The 16,825-nt window shown below is 32.0% G+C and overlaps 1 protein-coding gene across 2 annotated transcripts; it reads left to right on the top strand.

The window, feature by feature from the left end:
* Window positions 1-8,621: 8,621 nt before the first annotated feature.
* LOC18103532 (uridine kinase-like protein 3) lies at window positions 8,622-16,696 on the top strand. 2 transcript variants are annotated; one of them, XM_052445287.1, is made up of 15 exons: window positions 8,622-9,024; window positions 9,491-9,653; window positions 10,594-10,685; window positions 10,832-10,901; window positions 11,261-11,379; window positions 12,461-12,557; window positions 12,989-13,068; window positions 13,744-13,938; window positions 14,103-14,186; window positions 14,303-14,363; window positions 14,529-14,593; window positions 14,756-14,816; window positions 15,303-15,396; window positions 15,506-15,578; window positions 15,886-15,973. In XM_052445287.1, the coding sequence occupies exons 2-14, from the start codon at window positions 9,500-9,502 to the stop codon at window positions 15,570-15,572; spliced, it is 1,239 nt and encodes a 412-aa protein (XP_052301247.1). In that variant the 5' UTR covers window positions 8,622-9,024; window positions 9,491-9,499; the 3' UTR covers window positions 15,573-15,578; window positions 15,886-15,973. The 2 variants fall into 2 exon arrangements, with proteins under 2 accessions (XP_052301247.1, XP_006377967.1); XM_006377905.3 differs by lacking the exon at window positions 14,529-14,593 and adding an exon at window positions 16,075-16,696 and having other exon boundaries at window positions 8,648-9,024; window positions 15,886-15,968.
* Window positions 16,697-16,825: the final 129 nt, after the last annotated feature.

The following is a 16,825-nucleotide window of genomic DNA, read 5'->3' as shown; positions in this document are numbered from 1 at the left end:
TTAGATAATACTAGCTTTGATACCCGCGCCATGCCGCGGGTCATTTTTTTAGCATAAAAAATATTAAAAAACAATAAAAATTTAAAAATCTTGGGTTTTTCTGCAAAGTTATACCCAAAAAGTTTAAGTGAGTCTGGCTGTAACACCGGACCCAAAAATACTGGATGTGGGTCTGGCTATAAGATCGTGTCATAAAAGTGTGATAATTAAATAGATTAATTAAAAAACAAAGAAAAAAAATCAACAGGAAGTAAAAAACTAATGAAAAAAAAAACATTGAATTAATTGGGTCACCCTTTTAAACCAGGTTATTCCGTAAAACCTGAGATTTGCGTCATGAAAGTTTGATAACTAAATAGAAAAAAAATGACGGGTTTACCTAGAATTAACCGGGTTAACCCATCAAACCAAGTTAAGCCGTCAAGCCCAGGATACGTGTCATGAAAGTATGAAAGTCTGATAATTAAATAGAAAGAAAATTAAATAACTCGTCAAATCAGGTTAACCCATCAAACCCGAGATTCGTATCATGAAAATCTGATAACTAAACAAAAAAAATTTAACATTAACAAACTAAATCAAACAAAAAAAATTCATTAAAAAAATAAAAACAAAAAACAAAAGAAAAAAAACAGCTATATAATATAATACAATATAATAATAATTATAATAATTATAATTATAATGAAAAAACACGGGGAAAATTTTTTAAAAAAAAAACATGTGGGGGAAACACTGTAACCAAACAAAAACCATGTAAGGGAAATACTATAATAATCCATAGTATGATAACTAAATAGAAAAAAAAATTAATTAAAAATAATAAAAAACAAAAACAAACAAAAGACATAAGTCTGTTACTAATGAGGAAAAAGAAAAAAAATCTGAATCAACTGAGTTAACCCGTCAAATCAGGTTAACCCGTCAAACCTGAGATTCGCATCATGAAAGTTTGATAACTAAATAGAAAAAAAAAATCGATGGGTCAAACAAAAAAAAATTAACAAACTAAACAAAACGAAAAAAAATGATTAAAAAGGAAAAAAACAAAAAAAAAATTCAGGTCAACTCGTTAAACCAGGTTAACCCGTCAAACCCGAGATCCATGTCATGAAAGTATGATAACTAAATAAAATTAATTAAACGGAAAAAAAAAGTGAACATTAACAACCTAAACTAAACGAAAAAAATTAATTAAAAAAAAAAACAAAAACAAACAAAAGACATAAGCATATTACCAATGAGGAAAAAGAAAAGAAATCTGAATCAACTGAGTTAACCCGTCAAACCAGGTTAACCCGTCAAACCCGGGATTCGCGTCATGAAAATTTGATAACTAAATAGAAAAAAAAATCGACGGGTCAAACGAAAAAAATTAATTAAAAAGGAAAAAAACAAAAAATTTCAAACTAAATTAACAAACTAAATTAAAAAAAAAATTCATTAAAGAAAAATGCAAAAAAAAAAAGACCATAGGCGGAAAAAAAAAAGAAAAACAAAAACGAAAAAAAGAAAAAGTCAAGTGTATCACTGTTTGCACAGTGATATATTTCACTGTGCACTGTGTGCACAGTTAAAAAAACAAAAGCAACAAAAGTGAAAGAAAAAAAAAAATACTGCTGCTACAGTGAAAAATCCACGCGTTTTAGAGTATTCTATAATATAATATAATATTTGTATTAATGAACCACTTGGAGAAGTTTCCCCTATATTCCTTTATCTCTCTGAAGCCATATATATGGCCCTAGCTAGCTAATTCAATTGCTTTACTTCTTTTGTGAGGACTTAACCTAGCTAGTTAAAGGTATGTCTAGGAGAAGATCTCTTTTATAAGCAAGCAATGGTGATCGATGAGTGTGATGTGAGTCAAGATTTTTACAGTAAAAAAGAGCGTGCAGTGCATATATAGTCAAAAGCCAGTAATAGTGATCATATTTCCTTTTCTTTTGAGGCATTGAAACCAAAAAAACAAAAAATAAAGAACAAGTTGTTGCGATTTTCTTTTCATGGGACTTGTTAATTAAAGGTTTATTATTTATGGATTTTCCATTCTGTCGATGGTTTTTTTTTTATGAAGTTGAACGTCAATTTTTTTTATTTTTTTTCATGATGATATTCATAATTAACGTGTTTCTATATTGATACGATGTGTTCATGATAAATCCTTCTAGCTATTTTGGCTTCAAGATTCAAATCTATTAAGTTAAAGAAACAAATAAACAAACCTCATTAATTATTACAACTACCCTCTTATGTTTTTAAGATGAATATTTGCAATTATTTCTCGCTAAAAACCAACGTGAAAATCTGTAATTTTAACATTTTGGATTTTTTTTTTGTTTTCAACATGAACACATGCAATTAAGTTGTGAATCGGTATTGCATTTGAGGTATTGGCCTAGCGGTGGAAGGGACTTATTCACTTCCTCTGCACCCGGGTTCGAACCTTCCTGTGCACGCCTGTAACTCTCGCGGTACCTTACATGCGCACTGAGTTTGCAGGATATTCAGTGGGTTGTGGGATTAGTCATGGTACGCGCAAGCTGACCTGAACATCCACATTAAAAAAAAAGTTGTGAAACGGCATACTGAAATGCTTGACACAATGGTTTTCTTCCATGAGAGAAATATCAGGATTGTAAATAAAAAATTCAAGATTCTTTTTTAAATTTAAAATTATATTATTTCAATGACTTTTTTATATATAAAAAAATCTAGATAAATCTAGGTTATCAAGGAAATATTCGTTATGATACTCACTAGTCCTGTAATCTAGCCATGATTTACTCCTTCGACAATCATCAACGGACTGGTCCACAAAAATAAAAGTTGATAAGCCCAAAAATAGATATTTCATTCGAGTTCTGTTCTGTTCTGTTCTCTAGAATGAGGGCCAAGTAGCCCAGATAAAGAACACTGGCAAGATTTGGCCAGATATATCATATAATGATATCCCTTTTGTCTACCATCAAAGTCTTTGATAGGGCAACACAAGGCCTTTTCAGGAACAGAAAACACTCTCTGTTGCCCTACCTTCTTCAAGTTCTCACCTCCTTGAAAATGGGTTGCTAGCTGCTCAAGCAGTGGTGCCCATCGTCATCATGATGAGATTAGCTAACATCAAGATTTTTCCACTGGGAAAATGCAATGCTTGCTTATATTGTAAAGAAAACATTCTCTGCTTCCTTAGCCTTTAGCTTTCAACTCCTTTTCTATTGCCATTTTTGCTGTAAAATATGTTTAGATTGCACAACTAATATAAATAAATTTGCAAAATTTAAACTATGTTTGTTTGTCTATGCAGTTCAAGCTTCGTTTAGTTTGAAAAAACATTAAAAATTATAACTTTTTTAAAAAATCAAACACCAATTAAAATGCAGCATTATCACGTATGAATTTATTTTGAAAAATTCAAGTTATACACAATAATCACTCTCACCCAACATCAAAAATCCATTTTAAATTTGTTATTTGACCCACTAGAACTTTTAACGAATCTTATTTTGATGTTGCTTGAATTTCACATCAACTACTCAAAAAATTAATTAACTTTTTACCATTCATTACCTAAATCATAATTAGCACAAATTAAATACAGAACCAAATGATTGATAAGTTTAAACAACAAAATCTTCAATCATACCAGAAAGAAAAATCTTCAAAACAATGTGAATTCTCAATAGGCAAAAATCAAATGAAGGAGCTTAATTTGGACATAAAGGAAGACAGAACTAGACACCACAACTACCCACCTTTCAGGCACGGGGTCACCTCTTCCCTTTCGTCCCTCCATCTCCTTGAACTTTTTTGCTTCGGAGGTCCTACCTAGCTACAGCACTATTTTTCTCTCTATCAGATGAATAATGAGGTAAAACAAAGCAGATGCCATGCTGTTTAACATCCACAGTGCCTCTGGTCTTTGGCTAGCCACTCGAAACATGGTAGAAAAAATGCGTCTACTTGCTGAAAATCGTTTATTTTTCTTGAAGATTTCCTAGAAAATAAAAAACTAAAGAAGGATATATTTGATAATTCGTTTTACAGGCATGATTAGTTACATGATCCTGATCAACACAATCAATCAATACATAGAATTATGGCATATCAAGTCCGACAACTACCGTAAGCATCACGTAACCTACTTTGCTAAGGATGCCATTAATGTAGTTTTTGTTAGAAACAAAATAATCAAGAAAACTTATGGCAAACAAATTAACCACAAGGACAGATTTCGAAAGACAACATGTTCAGCCATCAAAATAACGTGCGATACTGCACCATGTTGGTGCCCGAAGGGGGACAGACAGAATCGTGGCTTAGCTAATTGGAACTAATCACATAATTTCACATGCATGACCCAACACCCAACACTACTATGGTGGCACATCATGGACGGTGAGCTATCCCCTTTTTCTGATTTTTTTTTCTTTCTTTTTTTGTTGATTACATGGTGCTTAGTATTTTCAGAGAAAATTAATGTTTTGGTGGCAGTTTGCTCTTTTTTGGAATAACAAGACAATCGACTTTAGCAATTGCTTGGAAATTGTGGAGGTCAGATTTCTGGTGTGTGTTTCTCTTATAGTTTGATTTGAAAATTGTCACATGTTTTAGATAAATTTTGTTTTTAATTGGAAGATGCACGTGGGAAAACAAGACAATCGACATTAGCAATTGCTTGGAAATTGTTCTTTTCTAGCAGTTTGATTTGAAAATTGTCACATTTTTTAGACAAATTTTGTTTTCAATTTCTCATGTTTTTAATTGAAAAATGTGTAGTTTCACTGCAAAGGAGAATTATTCGATTTTGAATGCCAATTAATTGATTGAAATGGTTACAAAATCGGGTAGAAGCTTGGAAAAATTTAGAGTCTGTTTTGGAAGAAATATGATTTTTAATTAACCGTAGCTATAACTTTTAATTGTAGTTGTGACTTTTGATTATAGTTAATTAAGAAGCAATGAATTGTAGCTTCTGGAAATAACTGTAAAGTTATGCTTAAGATCATTTTTGAGTTGTCGTAGCTTTTATGTTTTGATATTTTTTAAAATTATGTTTGCATTGAAAAAATATTAAATTATTGTTTTTTTCAATATTACTCAATTATTTTGATGTATTAATATCAAAAATAAAAATAATCTAAAAAAATATTTTAATATATTTTCAAGTGACAAACACTTTAAAAAATACTTTATATCAAAATACCAAACACGCAATAAATACTACCAACCATGTTGGAATTATGCTTTTATTTAGGTTCAGACTGGACCCAGTCCGACCATTAACAATGGATAAGACGAACTATGCAAAGTGAGTTTTTAATTCACTTTGCACTGTTCACTTGAAAACATTGTAAAGTGAATTAAAAACTCACTTTGCACTGCAGAGTGAATTATTCAGTCTGCACACAGAGACGGAATGCAGACATAAACATCAATTTTTTGTTTTTGTCAAACTTGAGGCACAGCCGTAAATATGGTGGGTTCCACCCAAAAAAAACTATGTTTTTTAACTTAAATAAACATCAACTTTACCCGTAGCCGCAGTGTTAAATGGATACTAAAGCAAGATAAAGAGCTAATCCTAACTACAAGTAGATTTTTTTTATTTGAATTTCGTTGCAATGTATTTCTTTTATTTGAATGGATATTGAATTCATGATCAATTTCATTTAATAAAACGTTATACATAGGTTTGGTATCATTGTGATGCATTGTGTAGTGGAAAAATCAACAGTGTCATGCATAACTATGAAAAACACTTAGAATATTTAATTTTTATTTATTAAGATTTTATTGTCAAAATAACCTTTTAAATAAAAAAAAGTAAAAAAAAAACCCAAATAGTACTAAATAAGAAAACAAAATAGAAAAAAAATAAAATCATAAAATTATTATCGATAAACCTAAAAATCTTAGAAAATCTTATCAATTAGAAAAGGTATTACAATAAAAATATCCGAGGCAAAAATAAAATAATTAATACATGCCTAGCTCGCATCATATTGTTTTAAGTGAAGTAGTAGATGGTGTTTATTCTAGTAATTAATATATTTTGAATCTTTCATTTTGCAACTAAAAATAAATCAACTGATATTCTTATGTAAATTTATTTTATTTTCAAGTAAAACGCATAAGGTTTTCAAAGCATGATCATATTAATTAAGTCACCTACACTATCTGTGTTTACGAATTAATTATACAAAGATAAATGTGCGTAACAAGCTCCAAATTAGAACAAGATATTGCTTGATTCTTAGGATTGATGGCTAATAAAAACTGTTTTAATGATAGATTATTTTTTTTAATTTTTTTATATCTCTATGTTTTCTATCAAAACTAACTGAGTATTAATGAAATGTTGGTCTAGCGATTAAAACACTGATATATCTCTGTAAAGGTAAGAATACAAGTTCGATTTCCAAAAAACACATTTATTGGGAGGGGCAATCACGAACCTCGAATAAAACTAATTTCGCCCATTCAAAAAAATATAAGAATACCCAGATAATAACCTCGAATAAAACTAACCGAGAGTGACAAACAAAATTGTTTCTACTATTTTTTTTTTTTTCACACGACAGCTTACCTTTTTTTCTTTTTTTAATGCTGCACAATTAGTTTCTAGCTAACAAATCATTATAAAACTAGGCACTGATTTAATAGATGAATCTAAGATATTATTTTAAATTCATATATGTTATACTAGCATATAGTACATAGCGTGGGTAAAAGACACTGCAAGGAAATAAATATTTTTTTTATATATTTATAAAACTCTTGAATGTCTAATGTTTTCATAATATTAATTTTAGATCTAAAATCTTTTATAAAAAATAATTTTTAATTAAAACTTACATAATTAATAAAATTCTTCTGGCATTAAGATTTCTAATAATAAAATACTAATTAAATTTAAAGTTTTAATTTAAATAAAAAACAAATAATTAAAATTTAAAATTAACTAGAAAAATAATAAAAACAACAACTTCAACCTTCATATCATATCAAATGCCTCTAGGTTTCTTTACCAACCTTTTTTTTTTCTTTCCATATTTAATCTTATCTAATTAGTTCCATGTCAAATAACCAAGGTTCTTGTTTTGAATGCAGCTGCGTTAAATACTCGGTAGGGAGAACTTTGTTATCATTGTAATCATACTCGACTCGAATCTAGATTGATCAAAGCTCTATGTGGTCTTACAAAAAAATAACCTCTTTTCTTTAAATGGTTCTTAACATATTATTGGCTCATGTTATTTTGCTATCCAAATTTTATATTATTATAGATATGGTGTGATCATCAAAATTATATTTTTTATTAAAAATTATAACGATAGAGAGTTTGATTTATTTTTAAATTTGTAAATAATTAATTTTTTTAATAAAATTATATATAATATTTGCTATTCTCAAGTCATAGACAGCGGAGCCACAGTGGATCAAAAGGGGGCAATTGCCCTCTTTTTTTTATTATTAAAATATTAACTTGACTCATATGTTAATATGTTTATATATATATATATATATATATATATATATATATATATATATATATATATATATATAAACAAAGCTCCCCAATTTTTCTCCTTTTCCCTTTTATTTCTTTATCTTTCCCTGTATAACAAAATAAAGAGGGTTTTTTTTAGTTACTGTTCTGTCTTTTCTATACGCAAATTTCTCATCAATTAATCTTTTGTGCCTTTTAATTTATGCTTTAGGTAATTTTTTTTTATTTTTTTTATTTTTTTATTGTCTAATTTTAATTTTATTATTTATTAAAAATATTAGAGTTTATGATAATTTAGGAGTTTTGTTATGAATATGTTCAAATATGTTCAAAATAAATGTTTAAATCTGCTAATTTAATCAATTAAGTGTTTTTTTTTCTTATTATAAGGAAATAAATTAATATTCATGCAAAACCAATATTCTTGACATCTCTTGCATTGACATAGTAGTTTATTGAAATTCTAAAAGAACAATTATAATGTAAGTTTTTTTATTTTAAAAGTATTTTTAAATTAATTTTACTTGAATTAATATATATGTTTTGAATTGATTTTTAATACATGTCTATATGATATAGTATTTGTTAATAATTTGCTTTTTTATTTAAAAAATTCTGGCTCCGCCACTGGTCATAGATATTATTTACAATTTGTTAAATTATGTTATTTTTTAAATAAATATTATTTCTCTAATTTTTTATTATACTATTTTAAAAAGAAAAAAAAATATCCCCATCATACTTAAAAAAACAATGGACCCCACAGCTGATTCGATGCTTAGGTGGATCCTTCTCCTCCTCGATCCAATCACTTCTACTTTTCAAGATCTGGAATCTGTACGACAGATGGCGGTGGTGCGGGGTGGAGGAGTAGTGCTCTCTACTTCAAGTCTTCAACTACTTTCTTTCCCTTTCTGTGTGAAACGCTGGATAGAGTAGCACTAGGGTTAATACTATTTCAATTAATATTCATAATATTCTTTAAAAAAAAAACAAATAAATAAATTTGAATCTCTACTCTATAATCAAGAGACTTATAATATATCAAACAGGTAAATGCTAAACCCACGACATTCTATAATATGACATTTTACTCTAAACTGTAGAGATTTATATTTTCAATAGTATTTTTAACATTTTTATTTATATATTTTCTATATATTAAAACTCAAGATAATAACATTACCACTGAAATAGATATTGCAATAATTACAAATATTTTAGGAGTTGGGAATTATTTCTATAATCAAAGACTTTGTTACAAAATCAGACTCTATAAAGACTCCAAATTCAGTGATGTCTAACACACGCGCGCGCCTAAGCAATCATTCCGTCCCTGATCTCTCTCTGCTTAAACAGGAAAAAATAAATCACAGCCAGCCTCCCTAATAATACTTTCTTCAAACGGCAATCTGTTATTATTCCCAAATAAATAATTAATTGAAAAGCAAAAAATTTTACACTCATAAATCTCTTTCTCTCACTGATCTCTGAATTTTGGAGCTGTACACCAGGTACAATCTGCATTTTTTTTGGTTTTTGATATGTTGTTTCTTGTTTGATTGATCAAATCTAGAATCTCCGGTTTTTGTAATTAATTAAAGTTTTTATTTTTGATTTCCTTGTGTGTTCATTGGCTGATTGTTGTTTTTGGGTGGGTTAGAAATGGTGAAAAGAGTGACCCTTTCGTGTCATCTTGATGTTTTTGTGATATGCAAGGAAATGGAAGTTGCTGTGACGCTGATACTTTTGTTGGGATGTTTTCATTAATTGATTTTTCTGCTTTTTTAGTGCTATGGCTATGCAACTTAGTGATTGTTATTGAATTAGATAATGCAATGGTTGATTTGGTTGCCCTTTGATTATTGGAGATGAAAGATTTAATCTTTTTGTAAAAAGTGGGAGTTTTAGAGGGGCGGGGGTGGGTGCATAAAGTGGGAAATGTGGTTTAGGATAAAGGGCTCTTTTGTTTTTTTGTAGGTTTTCTTCATGGGTGCTAAATCAGTTGAGGATATGATAGAGGCATCATCAGGAGTTCATTTTTCTGGGTTTCATATGAATGGTTTGGAGTTGAGAAATACACAGGTGGGGCAACCGACGACGCTGGCAGCTGAAGAGATGCATAAGCAACCCTTTGTCATTGGTGAGTTAGTGAGTGTTCACTTTGTCGATTTTGTACTTGTATTGTTTTGATATAGGTTTTCAGTGAATTCTTTGATTGGTTTATACCGAGTGGTGTTGTGTGGTTCTCTTCTTGTTTTGTGAGATCAATCATTGGTAATGTGCTGACTGACTAGCAATGGTCGCTGAAATTCAGGATGTATGATCGGCATTTGCAATGATCAAGAAAAGTCCTTTCATCAAAATGAATTTTTGAATTTCTCACTCTTACCACGTTTCGGCATGTCCATGGAGATAGTGAGAAGAGAACAGATTAGAGAAAGCTCATGAATTATTGCATTTATTTATTATCAGCTCAAAAACATGTTTTATGCCTGGGTGCATGCAAATTGTCTTATGTACATTTTGATAATGCCATATCGAAGTTTTTTCATATTGGTTTGGCTGAACATTGCACTTGTTATCTACCTTCTTCTATTAGAAACTTCTAACTAGTCTACTCTTACCTATCAGTTGAATGTTTTTGAACAGCATATATTTGCCTTCTCTAACCAGAAAATGAGAACAACAGAGGATACACGAGTTTGGTGTGCAGAGCATAGACATTTGAAGTGTGAAAAAATGAATTGTTATGTGGGTAATGCAATTGGAATCATCTAATAGGGAGTTGGATAACAGGGATGTAGAGTAATCTCGTACTGAATTTTGCTCTTAAACATCTCCTAGTCAATCAAGAAATGGGTGACATTGGTTTCGATGTAGATTTGGTGAAGCAAATTAAAACAGCAGGATTAGGTGGGCAGGAGGGATCTGATGTTAAAGAAAAAATGAAATATTTCTACATCTATAATTGCTGCTGATGCATTGGTTTCTTCTAATTTTTTCATGGGACCATGTATTCCCTTTTCACCTTTTTGATATATTTTTTATGAAATGTGCCATTTTTACTAATTGTGGTACAGGAGTTGCTGGTGGAGCGGCTTCTGGGAAGACTACAGTTTGTGATATGATTATTCAACAGCTTCATGATCAGCGTGTGGTGCTTGTTAACCAGGTAATGACTTCCCGATTCCAAATTAGTTTTGGAAGTTGCTAAGGAAACACAATATCAAAATTTGAGTTCTTGGTCATAAAGGTTTGATGCTACTATCAGGATTGATTGAATATAAAAATAAATCTCGTTCATGGATGACATGGCAGGATTCTTTTTATCATGATCTGACTGAAGAGGAACTTACAAGAGTTCATGAGTATAACTTTGACCATCCTGGTGAGTAGACTTCTCTAAGATACATTTTGCTATTTGAGGGATCTTGGATACAATGATTGGTGTGTATTTCCTCTTACACTGTCATTATCCAAAATAGGCCTGCTCTTCTACTTGATTCTTGGTGAGAAAAAACCTATACCCACTAAAGCCAGAAAATGCTTTGCTATTTTGTCATGCTCTGAGCTTCCTTCTTTCTCATTTCATTTTCCAAACAGGGACATTCTGTAATGTACATCTCTAGTGGAGGCATTTAAGGACATAATTCTTGCCAAGTTTATTGAAATGGCGGGGAGAAATTTTTTTGTGTGGTGGATGCTATTTCACCCCTTTTTTTAGCATAATATTTCTCTTATTGTCAGATGCATTTGACACTGAGCAACTATTATGTGCTATGGAGAAGTTGAGGCATGGGCAAGCAGTAGATATTCCAAAATATGACTTCAAGAGTTACAAAAACAATGTTTTTCCAGCAAGAAGGGTACAGTTTTTCCTATTGTCCCCTTGTCTTGTAAAAGATAACTCCTTGATTTATGTCAAATCCCATTGGGGATATCTTGCAATTTGATCTTGGCTACAGAGACACTTTGGTTCTGTACTATCATAACAAGTGTTCTTCAGAATTTTGTAAGATTTTTATGTAGTATTTACTGGAAAGCTTTGTTTTCTATATGGATATATATTTTCTGGGGGGCATTATTTAGTGAGGGTAAAGTCGTTAGATTGTAACCATAAGGTTGCCGAAGGAGTTGTGAGAGCAGCCATTTCATGCAAATATGTTGAAGGTAGGACTATCCCAAATCATCCCTTCTGAGAGTCTTGGACATTGCTTGATGGGACCTTAATTGGATAGTGGAAAATGTATTGTTTGGCTTTATGTTCACTTGCCATTTTCTTTGTAAAATTCTTAATGTTGAAGGAGATTGCTAGTGAACCATGAAATTGCTTTTAACTAGATTTTGGGTTTTGCCTTGTGTTTGATTTTGTGTTCTGTTGCTTATATTGTCCAACATGGAATGTTACGGGCACAAAAAAATCTACATGTTAGAGCTACAAAAAGGTAAAAAAACTAAAGGGAACAATACTACTATTATGATTGTACTATACTACATTGCATAATTGGATTCCTTCCTTTTCTTTCTCTTAATTGAGTTCTTTTTTGAATTTAGGGAACTATTAATATAACAAAAAAAAGAAAAAAGAAATGACTTGAAACTTCAGTAGTTAGCAGTTTCTCTTTTCCACCGTATTGATTGTAGTCTTTGTCAGTGACCTGGGTGTACATGTGCAAGTATGATGGGCACCTTCATATTAATCATTGGCGGACAAATGTCTCCTTTTATGTTTCAGCTGTACATGCTATATTACACTTACCAGTGTTTTGCCATACTGAAATTTCTCTACATAGTGCATTTGAATGCTTCTTCCATGATGTCTTTGCACAACATTGTTATTCGAACTCATCTCTGATCTTGTAGTTGGACTGATAGAATGTAAATCCCATGTCTGATTCTTCCATGTGCATCACATTCTGAACTCTTATTATTACAACTATTTTACAGGTCAATCCTTCAGATGTTATAATCTTGGAAGGCATTCTAATTTTCCATGATCCTCGCGTTCGAGAGTTGATGAACATGAAGCTATTTGTTGATACAGGTTATTTAGTTTTCCAGCAATCGGTTAACTTTTGCATCACTGTGTATAATCTATACGGGGACATTGTGTGAAGATGTGGGTTCATAAAATGCATATAACCTATAGGGCATGTTATATTTTAGTTGTAGCCTTCTGAGATATGTCATAATCCTTACCTTACTGGCCTTATTATTGGAGTTTTTTTAATGGCAACCTATCTTTCTCAGGTTGTCTCAAGTAGCAATTGGTTTTTTCCTGTAACAAAATGTTTACACCTACCTGTTTTTCTCCAAACCGTAACAATTTTATGTTGTTTCTTGCCATTTGTCTTTCTGTTTTGTTTTGTAACCAATAGGTTATGATGTTCCTTATAAAATGATTGAATATACGACACAAACGCATCTTACATGTTGCTAGCACCATTGCTTGACATTGTTCAATTTTCAGTGCAGATGCTGATGTACGTCTGGCAAGGAGAATAAGGCGTGATACTGTTGAGAAGGGTAGAGATATTGGCACAGTACTTGATCAGGTTAGAGACCTTTTATTTCTTAGGTTTGAATCTTGAACTAATGGGAGCCTAAAAGTGGAATTGTTCTTTCGTTTCTTGCATTGTTCTCCTACAGTTTTATTGAAACTAAAATCCAGGAAATATAAATTTTTTCTTCTTTTGGTTTGGTTGTTAAATATGGTGAGAAAAGAGAAAGGAAAAAAATGAAGAACTTCTTAGATCTACAGCCTGTTCCCCAGCCAATTTATTCAACTTAGAACATGTGAGGCTTGGAGAAGAGAGATAGGAAGTGCACTCCTACTACTCCCTTTTCTTTTTTCCATTGAGTTTTTCTTAATTTCTACCCATGCTATCCCAAAATCACTGTCATTCTTCCTTTATACTTTTATTATGTTAAAAAATGAGTTTATGTGTAACCTCACCCTTCCTTAGTTGTCTCCATCTTTAAAGAAAAAATCCAGTTTCCTTTTTATTTAGTATTAACTTTGGATGGTTAACAACAACACGTGATTTCTTATGTTTTCTTTTTATTTTTAACTTGATGAATTATGATACTTATTTAGAGATGAAGAGAATCTTAAAGTAAACCAATAGAAAGCCTTTTATGCAAGTGAGGCTAGGTTTCATCTCATCTAAATTGCTATCATGGTGTATTACCTTCCTCTGGTAGTAAGTAATAGAATTATTTTGATGCAGTACTCAAAATTTGTGAAGCCTGCTTTTGATGACTTCATACTCCCAACAAAGAAGTATGCTGACATCATCATTCCTCGTGGGGGAGATAATCATGTAGCCATTGATTTGATTGTGCAACATATTTGTACGAAGCTTGGCCAACATGACATGTGTAAAATATATCCCAACTTATACGTCATTCAATCAACTTTTCAGGTTGGGCTTCTTACACTCTAATCTAACCTGGCAAAGGGATATGAATTCTAATGGAGATCTAATTAATCTTGATTAAGAAGAACATATTACCAGCTTTTCTGGCTCTGTGTACTGTACTGTATTTTGCTTATTCTCATCCAACAATCATTACTTGTCTCATGCAGATACGTGGTATGCATACCCTAATACGTGATTCCCAGACAACAAAACATGACTTTGTTTTTTATGCTGACAGATTGATTCGTTTGGTGGGTTTATGTTTTCTTAATGAGTTTGTTTAGTATGTTTCTTTCTTGAGAGTGGGATATAGTGGCCTTTTCTTTTATTCAGTTTGTTCACTTGTCCAATCTCTTTCATTTACCAGGTTGTTGAACATGGTCTGGGACATCTACCATTTACAGAAAAGCAGGTGACCACTCCCACTGGTAAGCTGATGTTTCTCAATGTTCTGAGAATCTTTAGGCTATCCAGTTCTTGATTTCTAGTTCACTCTTACCTGGTATTTATTTTGTCAATGAGAGATGAAATCTTGGAGAAGTATTTGATGTTTTTTTCTACAAATAAAAAGGTTTATACTCTCTCTTTACTAGATAGCTATAACATGGATGATGTGCATGTTGGCACCCTGGTAACAGAACATATCTTACTTGTGATGGTACGTTTATAGCTGCAAGATTAGGCATATGGCTTAATTCTACTCAGTTCATACTTTTAAGTGATGGGTCCATATTTCTCTTGTTTGAGCTTGTTTTTTAATTTTGTAAATTAAACTGCTTGGATCATGGTTTTCACTACATTTTTTTCCTGTGTGATGCAGGGTCTGTTTACACTGGTGTGGATTTTTGTAAGCGGTTATGTGGTGTCTCCATTATTAGGAGGTTCTCATATGATCTCAATTCTTGAAGCAATGGACTGATATGTTCCATTATCTGTTTAACATTTTGATTTACTTGCATGTTTTATTCCCCTGCATCTTCTATCGCAAGCTGCACATGAGATCGAATACCATGGGCAATGGCAATAAGTCAGCTATATAACATTGATCTTTCTTTCTGTATGATTGATACCAACTGCAGTTATAGTGAAGTTCCTCTCCTGATAATATTATGCAAGAGTACTATGAAACCAACAATAAGCTAGGTTGTGTTAATTTCTAAAGCTCAATGTGGTGGTCACATGAATGGTAGCATCATGATTGATTGATTGTTCTAGTTTCTTGGTTAGAGGAAGAGAATTAGGAGCGGAATTGGAATCTGTAGCCACTATAACAATCATTTCTTATTTTTTCCTTTTTTATGAACTTCTCCTGCATCTTTCCCAGTGGCATGAAAAACAACCACTTATCTCTCTTATATTGACACCAGTGGCGAGAGTATGGAGAATGCTCTACGAGCATGTTGTAAAGGCATCAAGATTGGGAAGATTCTTATTCATAGGGAAGGTGACAATGGTCAGCAGGTTTGTGAAGGCTCTTCTCTTTGTTTTCAAGCGTGTCTTGAGTTGATATCTGTGTGTGTCATACAATCTCTGAGTTCTGACTATTCTTAACGATTTAATGATTTGGCAGCTTATCTATGAAAAGTTACCACAAGATATCTCGGATAGACATGTGTTGCTATTGGATCCCATTCTAGGGACAGGTTGGATTGTTTCCTCTATAGATTTTTGTTTTGGAATACATTAGTAATAATAAAAAATTTACTGCATTCAAGGACTCACAAAATCTTGCGGTTTTGTATATTTATTTTAACTTGATGGAGAAGCACTTACTCCCTTGAACTTGGCTACAACTTATCCCCCATCATTCTCTACTGGCATGCAGCATAAAAGATAGTAGCTTCTATATTCAATTCAAGTTTGAATCTGAATATTATAGCAAATTACCTGACTGAATATATGACTTGCACTGCTTATTGGTATTAACATGACTTTCTACCTTTTGTTCAGGCAATTCAGCTGTTCAGGCCATTTCTTTACTTATTAGCAAGGGTGTGCCAGAATCCAATATCATTTTTCTTAATCTCATATCTGTAAGCGAGATCGAATTTTTGTTTTCATCTTTACGTGACTCATCAGTAGACATTAATTTTGGACTTCCAGTTCTCTGCTTACAAATATGATGTTTATTTCCACCAGGCACCCCAGGGAGTGCATGTGGTCTGCAAAAGATTCCCAAGAATAAAGATTGTAACGTCTGAGATTGAAACTGGCTTGAATGAAGATTTCCGTGTCATACCTGGCATGGGTGAGTTTGGAGATAGATATTTTGGCACAGACGACGACGACGAACTAGTGGTGGCCCATACACAACAGAGATATTAAGGGCTGCGCTGATTAATCAGCAGAGAGCGAGCAGCCGAACCTGCCGGACTCTTTATGTGCTGAGTTGTGCGCTTTCAGTTTTGAACAAATTTTGACTCAAATCAAACCTCTAGTTTCTTCCTTCCATTTCTATATGTTTATTTTTTAAAAAACAAAACTGAGTCACAGAGGAGGTGCTTGATTCTCTGTCACCACCTTAGTTCTATGTGCAGAGGGTTTCTCCAAGGAAAAAAAAAGTGCAATAAATCCACATCCAAAAAGTTACTCAGTTTGCATGGCTCAGAGGAAAGTGATTGGTGATTAGAGGCACCTACTTGGAACTTGATGGTGACAGCCTCCCCATTAATCTATGTATCTGTGAACCCAGATATTTTATCTCATATATGGTGATAAAATTTTATGGTGAACCTTTATTTTGGTTCAGCTAGGGTTTGAATATCCTATCTCGATTCTTTGTTGTTATTGTGGTTTGCAGATTTTCTCTCCCAGGCTGCATTTTTCCTTTTGTTTCTTCCCCTCTACTATAGTAGGGCATTTATCAAAAAATGAAGTTGAAATGAATTAG

The sequence above is a fragment of the Populus trichocarpa genome, chromosome 11, assembly GCF_000002775.5.
Source record: "Populus trichocarpa isolate Nisqually-1 chromosome 11, P.trichocarpa_v4.1, whole genome shotgun sequence".
NCBI lineage: Eukaryota > Viridiplantae > Streptophyta > Magnoliopsida > Malpighiales > Salicaceae > Populus > Populus trichocarpa.
The sequence above is the reverse complement of the archived record's forward strand: the minus strand, read 5'-3'. Positions and strand labels throughout refer to the sequence as shown.

Excerpts from the sequence above, each read along its gene's own strand:
- LOC18103532 (XM_006377905.3), top strand. The coding sequence starts at position 9,500 with ATGGGTGCTAAATCAGTTGAGGATATGATAGAGGCATCATCAGGAGTT. Across the intron at positions 13,939-14,102 it reads TCATTCAATCAACTTTTCAG|ATACGTGGTATGCATACCCT; the intron begins GTTGGGCTTCTT and ends TGTCTCATGCAG. Across the intron at positions 14,364-14,755 it reads GCAGGTGACCACTCCCACTG|GGTCTGTTTACACTGGTGTG; the intron begins GTAAGCTGATGT and ends TGTGTGATGCAG.